We start from the raw sequence: 14576 nt of genomic DNA on the forward strand, positions 1-14576 counted from the left end.
GAAATTGTGAGTCTTGATTAATTGATGACATTTAGCACTACAGATGGTGTTACTTCCCTATTCAAACTTTGCTCCTGATAGGCTCAGCTAAACTGGTTGGTTGCATGTATGCATGTTTAAAGCCCTGGTGTAAGGCAGATCAACCCTGCTATTCGGCCACAGGTGCACCAGAGTAACTAGAGTAGGGTTTGGGAGGAGGGTGGGAGTGTTTTTATTTAATTTTCTTCATGTAGCCATTATTGCTGTTGGCGGTGGAGAGCTCTGGTCTGGAGCCAGTGTAAGTCTAGTGGCCAGCTAAAGATGGACTTGCATAGTGGTCCTGGAAGCTGGTCCTGAGCCAGTCTCATCTTACCGTGCAGACTAAAAATAAGTTGTAGTGAATGAGGCAACTCTTCTCTTGGCCTCCTGGCAGTCTGCCCACAAACAGCCCGGGAAAGAGAAGGCCTTGATTTTTACATTATATTCATGCCTGGCGTGCCATTCGCTCACATTAGACCATACCGTCTACAGTCTCTTGGATAGCGAGCACTGTACTAGGCCAGCTTTTCTTTTGGTAAGGCTGTTGCTTGGGCAAATGCACAAATTGACAACATAAATAAAATCTTGTACCAAAAATCTTTTTCAAATCATTATATCTACAGTAAATGCTTTACTAACTATTTCTATTAATCTTTAATGCTACCATTGTCTTCTCATGATGCAAACAGAAAGTAAACTGTTCTAGTCATGGACAAAATGGCTTTGGATCTTTACAAGTATAAAACCAAAATGTATTTACATTTACTAAAGCAATAATCCTCAAGCAGCTGTGGTTTATGAGTGCTAAGGAGTGATAAACCCCCTGGAACCATTTAAAGTACAAATCACTATGAAATATTCAAAGATGTTTTTCTTTCAGTGTTTTAACATTAAATGTTGACTGGTTTTGCTTGCTGTTTGAAGCGTGTCCAGCTGGGTTTGTTCTTGGGATCCGGTACAGATGGATGATTATCTCTTACATCTGCCTGCTCTTGCAGTTTTCTGTAGTCTTTCTTGATACAGTCTGGTTTGCAGACTCCTGTTACATCACTGCTTTGTAAGTGCTCTGTGTAGGCCTTCGCCCTTTACAGTTTTTATTAATGCTAAAAGCAATTCAGCGTACTTTTTATTCAGGAGAAAAGCAAGATTGAAGTTCAATTTTATTTACTTGTTTGTTTTTTGTAAAAATGGGAATTGGGGAGAATGAGAGGGACGCAGAATGCTGCATAATCATCTATAATTAGTATGAGGTTGTTGTAAGGTTTTGCTATTTGCCTGTATAATAGTATATGATTCAAAATGTTGGGGGCCTTAAGATTTAGAATTTAAGTCTCTTATGATCATCAAGGAAACATTTGTTCAATAAAAATAACAAAAAAATATTAATAAATATGGTAATTTAAAATTGCTTTTCTAATTTAAAAGTATTTAGAAAATACTTTATGAAATGATGAATGAAAATTTATATTATATTATATTATATTATATTATATTATATTAGATTAGATTAGATTAGATTAGATTATATGGGTGGTAGTAGAAATGACAGTTATTTGTATAAAAATCTAAGTCATTTAGTCATGCCCTTTGACCCATCAAGCAGTTGACACAGCATCCTAAAAATGTGGCACTCATAATGAGAGACATGATGCAAAAGACAAGATTGACAAATTCAATTGCAAAATGATGGATTGCCATGGACTGTTGGCCAGTTATTGATTTATAGTCTGAAAATCTGCTTCAAAAGCCAATTTTTGCTAATTATATCAACTATTATTGATCTGATATAAAGGCCATTCACCGAAGGCAAAATTGTTTTTTCAAGTAGCTGCCACTTTAAGATTTTTAACTTTAGATTTTTTTTTTAATACTTTTTTTTTGTTTGTTTGGTTTTGTTTCTTGTTTTTTTTTTTTGTTTGTTTGTTTTAGGTTCATGATAAGATTGAATTTTTGTTTTCTTTAAGTTTTTTTTGTGTGTGTGTAGTTTAAGTTTATGATTATATTGAGATTTTGTTTTAAGTTTCTTTTTGTTTGGTTTTGTTTCTTGTTTTGATTTATATGTTTTTTAATTTAGGTTTACATTTAGTTTTATTTATATTTCTCTTAGTTCTTAATTTTTTGTGTAGTTCTTTTGTCTGTTTTAGTTTGTATTTTTGGTTTTCATTTTAATTTAGTAAAGTTTACTTTAGCTTTGATTCATGGAAAACAAACGAAATATCCTTTTAAGAGTTTTTTTTTTTCTTAAAATAAGTTCATGTTAAATATGTTAACAGTTGTGTGAATGATTGACTTCTAAGAATATTTACCAGAACAAGGCCAAGTCGAGATCAGAGGAGAACTAGATGAGCAAAAAGTGTTCCTCGTCCCAGTTGAATTTGCTCCGTAAGAACGGAAGGAGGTCTAAATTTAGCAGCACAGTTTGTTTTGATTGGTCTCTTGTGTGAGTGTAATGGTGCTGTCTCCTTTAGCTGGAGGCTTATGGGAGCTTTCACAGCTTACCTGACTGTTTATCTGTAGTTTAAGAGGACTACATTTTCAAAGCCTAGGCCAAACTCATTCATTAACTCAATCTCTTTTTTTTTTTTGAAGGTGGAGAGTCTGTCTCACCCAAACCCATGTGAGCCGAACCCTTGTCAGAATACAGCTTTGTGCTACAGTCTGCCGGGTGACTTTTACTGCGCCTGTCCTGAAGACTATGAGGGCAAGACCTGCGAAAACCGCAAGGACCACTGCAAGATGACCCCTTGCCAAGGTAACATATTTCCAGTTTGTATCCTGACCAATATAAAACTGCCTAAGAAGTCTATCTTCACTAGCGTTGTCCGAAGTCCTTATTGAAATATATAAATATTTAAGACAATAAAACTGCTTTTCCACTAAACAGTAGAAAAGCTGAACAGTTCTGTTTGGTTAGCTGTTTCAATCTGGTCCAGTTGGCGCAGTAATGGTTACTTTTTTCACTGTGGTGCTGAGAATGAAACTCATGGGAATGTAATATAAATGCGTCAGTCATTGTAAACAGTATAATGTAAATAAGTGTAATGGAAAGAGCGAAATGGATGAGGATCCGATAGTTCTAATTTTTGGACTTCTGTTTTTGTAGTATAACCATGCCCAGAATTTCATTCCAGACTTGGTATGGAAATCTGGATCCATACCTGACCATTTTTACAACAGTTTAGTACAATGTGGAGAAGTGGCTTATGATATCACTTATTTTGATATGTATGCTTAAATATTTGAAACAATACAATACCTCTTGGATTGATACTGTATAATGAACCTTTTAAAACTATGTTGTCATTTTTATTAAAAGTTTGCCTTTCATAGCTAATGCATTGAACTTCACACGTGTTTCAGGTTTCATTCGTTTAAAGATTAAGGTTAAGATGCGGTAAAAAACTCAATACTTGTGTTGTTTGTGTGTTTCTCTCAGCTCATGAATGCTAGGATACCTTTTAATTATTTGTTCTTGCCATTAATTAGGCTAAATACAGTTGAAGTCAGAATTATTAGCCCCCCCTTTGATTTTTTTTTTCTTTTTTAAATATTTCCCAAATAAAGTTTAACAGAGCAAGGACATTTTTACTGTATGTCTGATAATATAATTTTTTTCCTTTGGAGAAAGTCTTATTTGTTTTATTGCGGCTAGAGAGTGGCTAGAAAGCAGTTTTTTATTTTTAAATAAACATCTTAAGGTCAAAATTATTAGCGCCTTTGTTATATATTTTTTTATATATTTTTTTACTGTCTACAGAACAAACCATCATTATACAATAACTTGCCTAATTACCCTAACCTGCCTAGTTAAGCCTTTAAATGTCACTTTAAACTGTATAGTAGTCTCTTAAAAATATCTACTCAAATATTATTTTCTAATAATTTCTATAATAATTCTGACTTCAACTGTATATGTTAAATGTTGTATAAAAAATGCCTATTAACATTTTATTTGCATTATTCATATGGCAATATTTTCCTGTGATTTCAAAAATGGTATTTAATATTGTTATTTATTTTTTAAGGTATTGTATTGAAGTTAGAAATTCCAGTATCATGTCAGCACTAATATAACACACATTCCTGCTTGCTTTCTGTTTGTCAGTGATCGATAGCTGTACGATTGCTGTGGCGAGTAACAGTTCAGATGGAGGCGTGAGACATATTAACTCTAATGTTTGTGGTCCTCATGGCCGCTGTATCAGTCAGCCGGGTGGAAATTTCACCTGCACCTGTGAGCTTGGCTTTACAGGAACCTACTGTCACGAGAGTGAGTCTACTGTACTGTTTTAATTATTTTCCTCATAATAATATTTGTTTAAAAGTTCCCCATGTATTTACTGCTGAGGACACTGACCTAGACAGACTGTTGTGCATATATTTAGTTTATTATATTTTTTTAAACTGTTAAAACATTTATCAAATTTTATTTTTTTTTAAGTTTGTTGAAAAAAAGTATGAGTTTACAACTAGAGCTTAAATATTGACACTATTTAAAATATATTTTGCTAAATAATATTTAAAATATTTAAATTTGTTTTTATTAAATTGTCATTGTATTAACAAATGTGTTAAATTATTTTAAAAAAAATAATAATTAACAGGACAAATATAAATATTTTCCATCTAGGCCATTTAAAAAAACTTCCCAGCGTTTAGCCTTGTATGAGTCTAAAATTTCATTTATAATGGTCTGTAAATTGTCTTAATGTCTAAAGATGTCTTAAATTCAACTTGGTGACACCTGCAGAAACCCTGTTTTTGTTGTTCCTTCTTTAGTCTCAGTTCTTTTTTACAGAGTAAATGGTTATTAAAGCAACTTCAGCTGTATCCTGCTAATGGTTTACTGCTAAAACCTAACTCTCTTGTAGAACTAATTTCACTCGTAGTTTAGCGTTAGCATTTGTTTTATTTTTGTTATATTTTAGAATAGAATAATTATTTATTTAAAATATAATTGCTTTATCATCATTTAGTTTTAAATATTACATGGAATAATTGTTATTAGCACCACATGGGCAAAATAAACATTAAATAAACATAATAACATATAAACATAATAACAATAAACATATTGTCATCAAATATCTTTTATTTACAGTATTATTGAAATATTAACAGTATTAATTGCTTAAAATCTTTTAGATAATCACTAAAAGTAATGTAAAAATAATACAATTTTCTATTTAAAGCATTTCATTCCTAATAATTAAGTACTGATAATAATAACAGCTGAAAAATCACAATTAATTTAAAAGGTTTGTTGCCTCTTTGCTGTATTCATAGTAGCACTTAAGCTGCGTTAAGTCAGCAAGAACCAAATAATGTAAAAACAATGTACATTTCAAAAATGTAAATCTAATCTAAAAAAAAAAACACAAAACTTAACTCTAATTTTGGCTATCAAATGTGTTGTTTCAATTGTGAACTTGTTGTCTTTATTTTATTTTAAAATCTTAATGTTTGTGTAAATTTTACTTGTCGTCTACCAGATGTAAATGACTGTGTGAGCAATCCGTGTCGAAATGGAGGCACCTGTATTGACGGGATCAGCTCTTTCCAGTGCTTCTGTCCAGATGGCTGGGAAGGAGACCTCTGCAGCATCAGTGAGTGTCCCTCATCATCATCATCAACTTTATCATCTTAACCTTTTTTTACGCTCACTTCCTTACCCTTCCTACTTGTGCTTTTAGATGTGAACGAGTGCAGTCGGAGCCCCTGCAAAAATGGCGGGCACTGTGTGGATCTGGTCAATGACTTTTACTGTGAATGTGCCAATGGCTGGAAGGGAAAGACCTGCCATTCACGTCAGTCTTCGTTTTATATTTTATTTTTATTGTTTTTCCTGTCTTCTTCCTATTGTACTAAATATGTGAGCTGACTGATGATATTTTGTGTGTGTTTTAGGTGAAAGTCAGTGTGACTCCTCCACATGCAGTAATGGAGGAACCTGCTATGATCACGGAGATGCTTTCCGCTGTGCTTGTCCTCCAGGATGGGAAGGAAGTACATGCAATACAGGTAAGAAGAGCTCTAGGTACCTGGGTCTAGTTTTCATTAGCGATGCACTTAATTTTCGGCCACCAAAAATATATTACAATATTTTTGGGTATTTATTGCAAAAACAATACTATTGAAAATACAATGCATAAGTATCTAGACGCGCATTATATAAAAATAAAAACAAATAAATAACAGTTGATTTAAATTATTATTATATGTCTTTTTTTCTTAATTTTAAACGTATTTTTAAAGAATAGTGGGACAGTCTATCCAACGTGCTCAACCATAATTAAACACACTGAAGCAGCGAATCAAGCTTTTTAGGATTATATAAAATACACAAGCAGTTGTGCTGAAGCATGTTAAAAACAAAATTTGCAGGATTGTGCGTTCCCAGGAGCAAAAATCAAGACCCAAAAAAATAGTGATCACGCATTGTAATGCAATTTCTGTTTCATTCATACTGGACACTAGATGGCGGCTTCACACATAAACGCCACATATAGATTACTGAAGAAAAGACATCAGCTATGGCTGCCTCAAAGCAAACAGGATAAAGATGATAGAAATGGATTAATGGATCAAACATGAACATAATAAACAAACGCTTATGTCAGTCTATGGATTATTTCTGTTCAAGTCATCCTTGGGTATTTTATTTTAACGCATTATTCAATGCTAATTGACCTAGCCTTTATTACTGTATTGAATAAAATAAAGTAGTATGATTTCTTCAAAGTATGAAGGCAATATCACAGACTCAACTAATGTTATGAAGCGAATGAAATTTATTTAATAAATGTAAATCCAAAATCAAACAAAAAGTGCTTTGGGGGTAGTCAATGTGTCGGTGCTCTTTGAAGAAGGGATTCATAAAGATAAACAACAACATTATAGGTCCAAGCCACTCAAAGTAAGTGAAAAAGTTAAAAAGCCTCTATAAGCATGACTATTGTTTAAACAGCACTATTGTGCACCGTACCTGCTTGTCAGTAACTCAGTTTGTAAACGATCTCATGTATACTGTTTTGCTTGTGTGCTTCTGTAATAAATCATTGCACAAACCAATTATACACACAAACTTTTAATTTGCAGCCAGCCAATGTCAGGGCTTCTGGTGAACTGTAATTCGATTATAGAATCACAGCGTTTGAGGTCTGATTTTTTTAAAAATCAGTGATCTTTGATGCCTGATAGATATACTATATAAAGTGGGTCTCAGACCAGACAAGAAGCACGATGTTAAATTCAGTTTCCCCCCACCATGTCTATAAAATACAACCATATATTTTACCCCAGCATTTTTAATGAAATTTCTACGCTCACCTGCTGATCCTGATGGTTCTATCGGTTTTACAGTCTTTTGTCTTGTTTTACACTTGAACAACTTAATGAATGCTTAAGTCTGTATAGATGAATGTATTATAATTACATTACAACATCAATGCTATTATCGATGTCGAACCTTATGAAATTAAAAATTGTCATATTAAGCATTCACCGGACGTTTATCATTAGCTGTGCACATAGGCCATTGTTGGTTTTATCGTTTTTATTAATTTTTTTTTTTTTTTTGGTGCAGAATTTTTACTGGTATTTTGCAACTGATAAGATATCGGCAATTCCTACAGAAAACTGAAAATGCCATTTTCAAAGAGAAAACATCTAAAAATATGAGCTGAATAATAATAATAAAAAAAGTTATAAAAACGGTTGAAGGTTAAAAAAGTGATCAGCACACTGGTTGACAGTTCCAATATGCACTGTGCAGTCTGAAGCAGCTTTCACACAGGACATAGAAAATATTGCACTACAAAACCCATTAATTTCATTGTGCCACGCATTGTGAATGAATGACTAACTTTAAAGGCTTTTAACGCTTTAACTGCCTGCTCTACCAAATGGTTGACCATGTAATGACTGCTTTAAATAATGGTTTACACACACAGCATCGTTGGTTTACAAGAAAATCAAACAAACATAATCTTGCTGCACTAGTACACTTATTTTTGGTTTTATTGTAAAAAGAAAACATGTTAAATGAGAATCTGAAATAGTTTATGGCATAATTCACAAAATAAAGACGATTTAGTATTTAAAAATGTTTGTATTTTTAATTTTTTTTTTTAAATAAATTGGTCTTTATTAATACATATACTATGATAAATACAATCATTTTATCATAGTATATGTATTAATTCTAGTACTTTTATCATAAACCGACATATCAACCATTTGGTAGAGGTTGATATTTTAGAAATTTTAGGATGTGTTGAAATTGTGACACTGCAAAAAAAAATGCAATTTTTACTTAGATTTTTTTTGTCTTCTTTCTAGTCCAAATTTCTAAAAATTCTTATATCAAGAAGCATTTTATAGGCAAGCTAAACATATTGTCTTGTTTTCAGAAGTAATATGCCAATATTAAGTTAGTTTTTCCTTACAACAAGCAAAATAATCTGCCAATGGGATAAGCAAAATAATCTTGTTTTTTCATTTGATATAAGATTATTTTGCTTACCCCATTGGCAAATCATTTTTGCTTGTTTTAAGGAAAAACTCACTTAATTTTGGCATATTATTTCTGAAAATAAGACAATATGTTTTGTTAGTCTAGAAAATTCTTCTTGATTGAGGAATTTTTAGATATTTGGACTAGAAACAAGACGAAATTGAAGTAAGAAAGTATTTTTTGCAGTGCATTAGGACTTAAGAAATGCTATCCATTTTTTTTATTTATTTATTTTTTTTGGTAGGTGGGGCAGTTAAATGGTCTATATTGCTCTACAGACTTTACTCTCTTCTAACTTTTCCACTCCGTCTTTCTCCCTCAGCGAAGAACAGCACTTGCGCGTCCGGCCCCTGTCTGAATGGAGGCACGTGTGTGGGTGGCGGAGACACGTTCACCTGCATCTGTAAAGACGGCTGGGAGGGAGCCACCTGCGCCCAGAGTGAGTGAATTCCCCCATTCACAACTCCACTGCCAGTGCATGTCTGCATACCACAGAAAACAAACATCACATCCATAAACCTCATCTTAAATTACACTCAACCCATGACTCTCCCTGACTCTGTCTTTCTCTCCGATTCCTCACAGACACCAACGACTGCAACCCTCACCCCTGGTAAGAAAACCTATGCGACTCTCCAGTTGTTCCCCCTTTTATTTACTCTAAGTCCATCTCTTGTGTTGTTCGTGCCGAGCCTCCCCTTTCCTTGTACAACATAGACGGCTAGGAATAACGCGGCTTTCTGCCCTATTCCACCCTGTTGTTCTTGCCCCCCTAACCCCCATTCTCTGAGAGCGGATATACAGAGAGGAGGGGTCCAAGGGGGACGCTGGTTGTAAAGACGGGAGAAGATGTCCCTAAATCACCCCTAAATCCGACAGCTCAGGAGACCCCGGGCTGGTTTTAATGGGGACCACAATAGAGCCGATGGCCCTAAAAGAGCACCCCCAGCGGTGAGGGGAGGAGGGGATGGACAGGCTCTTTTTCTCCAGCCCACTCCGTCCTCTTGCCTTTCTTCACCGCTGACCTAGGAGCAGGGGATTTGGGAGGTGAGGGGGGTGGGGGTCCCAGCAAGGAGCCGCTGAGGGGGGATTTGCATCTGAAAAGTGCCGGTATTGATAAATGCATCCTTCTTCGTCCATCTCTCATCCACGTATGCCCCCTCCCCCCCTCTGTTTTCCTGCTCTATTGATGTGTATTGGGAGTATGATGCGATACAATACAGCTTTACAGTCAGTTCCGCTTTGTTAGATCACAGTCTCTATGCCAGATAAAAAAGATCCAGCCCCAGATGCCAATTCTTGTCAGAAAATTACAGTTTCTTTAAGTATTCAGACAAGTCAGCAGAGTTTCCACCACCCAAACCGGTTAACCAGTATTCAACTCAATTAACAGTCTACTATCAATATAGGAGTTGACTGTGCAAGGAAGCCAGAGAAGAGCAGAAGCTAGAGATGAAGTGATGAGAATAAATGAACAGGGTTTATTGAATAATCTTAGTTGCATTTGTTTCAGTGCGTTCTCATACTTCATCTGAGCAGCACAAACATAACAAATGTTATTATACATCAGGCCACAAGACCTTAAATTAGAGACATACCCTCATATCTCATATCAGTGGAGAAGAACATTTCAGCAGTCATTTAAACAGTCGAAAAAACACGAAAAGCAGTAATGAAAAATCTAAAACTTAAAGAAATTAAATCAATTAATTAATAATATAATAAATGATAAACATAAATGTATTAAAATTGTGAATCAAATAAATGAATGACTGAATAAATAACTAAGATTTGTAAATGATTATAAAGCCACAGCTGAAATTGTCAATGCAAAAGAAATACTAGAAAAATCTAAAACAATACAGAATAGAATAAAATAGAATGGAATAGAATAGAATTGAATTAATTTCATTTAAAGCACACACTGGTTATTACATTTTTCAGGTTTTACAGCTTCATTAATTGGATAAACATAATTCTTATGTCCCAACAACAGAAACTCTTATTTAACAAACTTTGCTAAGCAGTTAAAGGGACTGAATGGATCATAAGGGATTCTTCAGTTTGATTAATATTATTATTATTATTATATTATTATTACACTTATTATTGTTATTTTTATTGTCATTGTAAATTTAGTTTTTTTTAGGTCACAATCATCCACTTGAACATGACAGCATTGGTGAAATAATCACCTTCACAAAAATGACTAAAGCTTTATGATGCTTACCAGTAGTCGACGATGTCAAGTACAAATTCATTTTATGGTTTAGAGACTATCTGCTTGTTAAGTGTGACGTCACGCAAAGTGGCTTTCGGGTCCAAGCACTCTATCAAACTGTATGGGGAGACTCCGTAAATGGTAATAATAAACGTTTACGAACCGATGTAATACTTTCAAAAATCAAGATCGAAATATGTACATGCCTCATATCCATTGGCCAGAAAGTGATTCATTTTTTATAAATGTAAAAAATTTTGGTATTTGTGATGCAGCAAGTCCAGAGACTGTTGTACACCGTGATTTTATTTAAAATTCACTTTAATGTGTGATAGGACTAAAAAGGAATATTTTCTCAATTAAAATGAGTAGCGGCTTGGACCCAGTAACAGTATTTCATACGTCACCTATATTTTACGACTAAACAAGCGGATCGACTATTTTGAGGGATATAAACAATAACAATGGTCCTATCATATTTCCCTTTATACATATTTAATTTCCGTAGCTTCTGAGAATCCAAAAAGATCTACATATTGAAAATGTTATGATAGCTGTTAAATTGCTAAGTCGTGATTGAATTGCCTCTTGTTACATTTATGCAGTAGTTTGACAACAAGCAGGAAATGTTCAAGGGCCAATGATATCACTACATTGAAATGATCTAAAAATCTGTATGAAATGCTGTTGTTAGGTACTCTAAATAAACAGAATAAATGTGTAAAAAGGTTTCTTGTTTTTAAATAGTAAATAAAGTCATGTAGTAAACACATGTACTCAAATACAGAATAACACTCAGAAATATAGAAAAAATAAAAATAAATAAACAAGATTTATGGTCACGTTAGTGGAGAGGTGTATAATGATCAGTTGTCATTATAGCTAATGAATATTGGTAAAAATACTGTCTGTCGTTTTCACATACAGTGGTCACTCACTATAATACGGTTCTCTAAGTTTCGTGGATTTTCTTTAGTGCAATTTGACATGTTTTTTTAACAGCGAATTGTGTTCTTCGTCCTGATTGGCTGTAGACCATTGTCAATCAATCTTCTTTATGTCACTGGTACAGTACATAATGCACTCAGCTTGCCAAATAAGCGTAAAAATTTGATCGCTAGCAATCTGAGTTTCAACAAGAAAGCATAAAGGGTCGTAACTGTCCACAGCAAGACCATCGTAATGGGGGTCGCACACCGGATGTGCCACATTATGCAGCAACATACATTTCAGAATTGTAAACACCGCAAGTCTGCAGCTGTCTGCGGCGCCTAGCTCACTGAAAAAAGTGTTGCATGCAGAACTGTTGCAAATCATTTATTTGAGTTGAATTTAAACAAACAAATTAAGTTGAATAATGTTCAACTTCATTTGTTTGTTTAAATTCAACACAAATAAATTATTTACAACCACTTAACGTAAACAAATTGAGTAAATCCAAGGAATCATCTCTGAATAATTTTTTTAGTGTATGATTTAGGACACTGTTCATATTTCTGCCATGCCACAGAGCGCCATCTGAATAGTTTTATTTTAAATAGCATTTGAATGCGCGTGTCCTGTGTGTGTTGCGTTCAACTGTCATGTGCGTGACCCCCTTTTAGGGTGGAGTCTGCTAGTTTTGTTTATTAGTGACTGCAGGAAAAAGAACATTATGCTGGATGCCAACATTATCCGCACAAAAGCTAAGAGCCTTTTGCTGACAGCGATGAATGTTTGTGCCTGACAACAGGTTTTAATTTTTGGTTTCATTCTATAACACTGGAATTATTTTTCCAGGATAGTTTGAACTTTGAGTGTTAAAACGGGAGAAAAGTGTGAAAATGTTTATCCCTGTCTGAGAAAAGTGAGAAAAGTGTAGTGGCGGTTTAACAGCCTTAAAACATCTATAATAATTGTAAAAAATAAAGCTAATTATTTCGCCTGTTGCATGTTTTTTATAATGTAACTCCTGCGATTAATGAGGGACCCCTGTATTATAGTAGATAATAGTGAACATATTATGATAAAACCTTCACATCTATCATTTAGAAATCAAAATATGTCAATCAGTAGGGGAAAGTTGTCTCTTTCGACTAGTGAACTCATTGTCTTCTTGCAGTTACAATGGAGGAATCTGTGTGGATGGGGTGAACTGGTTCCGCTGTGAATGTGCTCCTGGATTTGCAGGACCCGACTGCCGTATCAGTGAGTATCTCAAAGAGGAAAGAATGGGGACATATAGAAAGAGGGGTGTTGGTGGATTACCGAGCATCCCGTGCCCTTTGACCTCCTCGGGGGTCAAAGGTTGGCCCTCGCTCACAAACAGACAGAGGGGATAAATTATTCAACCAGTGGAAAAATTCCTCTTCTTATGTCTCTTGTGTCCATTGATGCACATAGAAAACACTCCTTAAAGATTCCATGCATTTCCCCAGCCTCATTTTCTGAGGGCTGGTCATGGGAACGCCATCAATCCTGGCGTTTACAAATGCGTATTGATTTGAGATGACAGTTTTAACTTTCTCTGAATATGACATTTCTGCCTGGGCTGTAGCTGCATTGATGAATGTGTGTTCTCTTTGGTTTACCAGACATCGATGAGTGCCAGTCATCCCCCTGCGCCTATGGTGCCACCTGTGTGGATGAGATCAATGGTTTCCGGTGTGTTTGCCCACTCGGTCGCACTGGACCTCAATGCCAAGAGTGTAAGAGTTATTGTTTAATCGTTAAAACAGCCTGTCTCCTTTCAGTTCTCTCACCTAGGCTATATTGAGAAATGGACCCTAAAGTCCCCATGAAATCGATTGGCATTTAGAAAGGAAGTTGGAAAAGGACAAAGTGAACAGCTCAGAACTATCCAGTAGGATTTGTTTATATGGCACCCTTAGGGGCTGATCACACGAACGCCAACTATGTTCCCAACACGCAAGGCGCATCACACTGCCTTTTTTGTTGACAAGAAAAAATGAAGCGCGGTGTGCTTTTTGTATGTCGCTAGGCATGGACTGAGTCAGCTGTGTATTGTGTGCGAGTGCTGCTGTTGATATTAATATGATTCTAATACTTACAAATTTTGTGATATTCAAGAGTTTTGAATGCATGCAGTTCTGGATAACTCAAAACAGCAACCACTAGTCTCTCCTCAATCTTCAAATGTCTCCGTTGTTGTCTTGACAAACACTGCCGGCACCTCAATGGAAACCCCGTCTCTGCTTTCATTTAATTGGAGAATAAAAAACACATGAGTGACCTGACGCTTTTTACGCTCATGATTGACTTTTTTTTTTTTTTTAACTGCAAACGCTCTGCGCACAAGGACAAAAAGAGAGGCGCAGTAGGTGGTTAAAACGTGATGCACGCAGGGTGCATAAGCAGCACGCAAAAATACTCACGGCCGTTAGTAAATCATTCAAATATGTCACCTCTCAACGCAAAAAGGGCGTTTGGCGTGATCGGCTCCTTATTTATTTAGTTGCTAGTCAGAGGCATTTTTACTCTTCAAAGTTTTTGATTGGCCAAAAATCTCTCAAGTGCTGGATGAGTTCTCGGAATTATGAAAAAGATAGTCAATTTTAAATGCATACACAACTTTTCAAACGTTTGGGCTCCATACTATTTTGTTCAAGTCAATAGCTATGTTTCCATCCAAAAAGATGTGATTTAGTTTTTTTGTAAATAATGCAAAATTGTCACTTCCTGATAAACTAGTGGCAAATATCAAATTAAAAATGAAATTTGCTGCAATAGGAGAAGCCAAACTTGACAGTATTTTCTTTTGACTTTTTAATTTTTTTTATATTTAAAAAGTGAATTCAATGTTTACATCAAAATTTATGCAGA

At 34.9% G+C, this 14576-nt stretch overlaps 1 protein-coding gene across 2 annotated transcripts in view; it reads left to right on the top strand.

The window, feature by feature from the left end:
• Window positions 1-14576, top strand: part of jag2b (jagged canonical Notch ligand 2b) — an 84868-nt gene that overhangs the window by 59420 nt on the left and 10872 nt on the right. For both annotated transcript variants that reach the window (XM_087296310.2, NM_131862.1), the window contains 9 exon segments: window positions 2608-2770; window positions 4124-4288; window positions 5511-5624; window positions 5712-5825; window positions 5926-6039; window positions 8856-8972; window positions 9119-9146; window positions 12856-12941; window positions 13328-13441. In XM_087296310.2, coding sequence (XP_087152436.1) covers window positions 2608-2770; window positions 4124-4288; window positions 5511-5624; window positions 5712-5825; window positions 5926-6039; window positions 8856-8972; window positions 9119-9146; window positions 12856-12941; window positions 13328-13441 — 1015 coding nt within the window.

Source organism: Danio rerio, chromosome 20, assembly GCF_052040795.2.
Source record: "Danio rerio strain M-AB ecotype USA chromosome 20, GRCz13ab, whole genome shotgun sequence".
Classification (NCBI taxonomy): domain Eukaryota; kingdom Metazoa; phylum Chordata; class Actinopteri; order Cypriniformes; family Danionidae; genus Danio; species Danio rerio.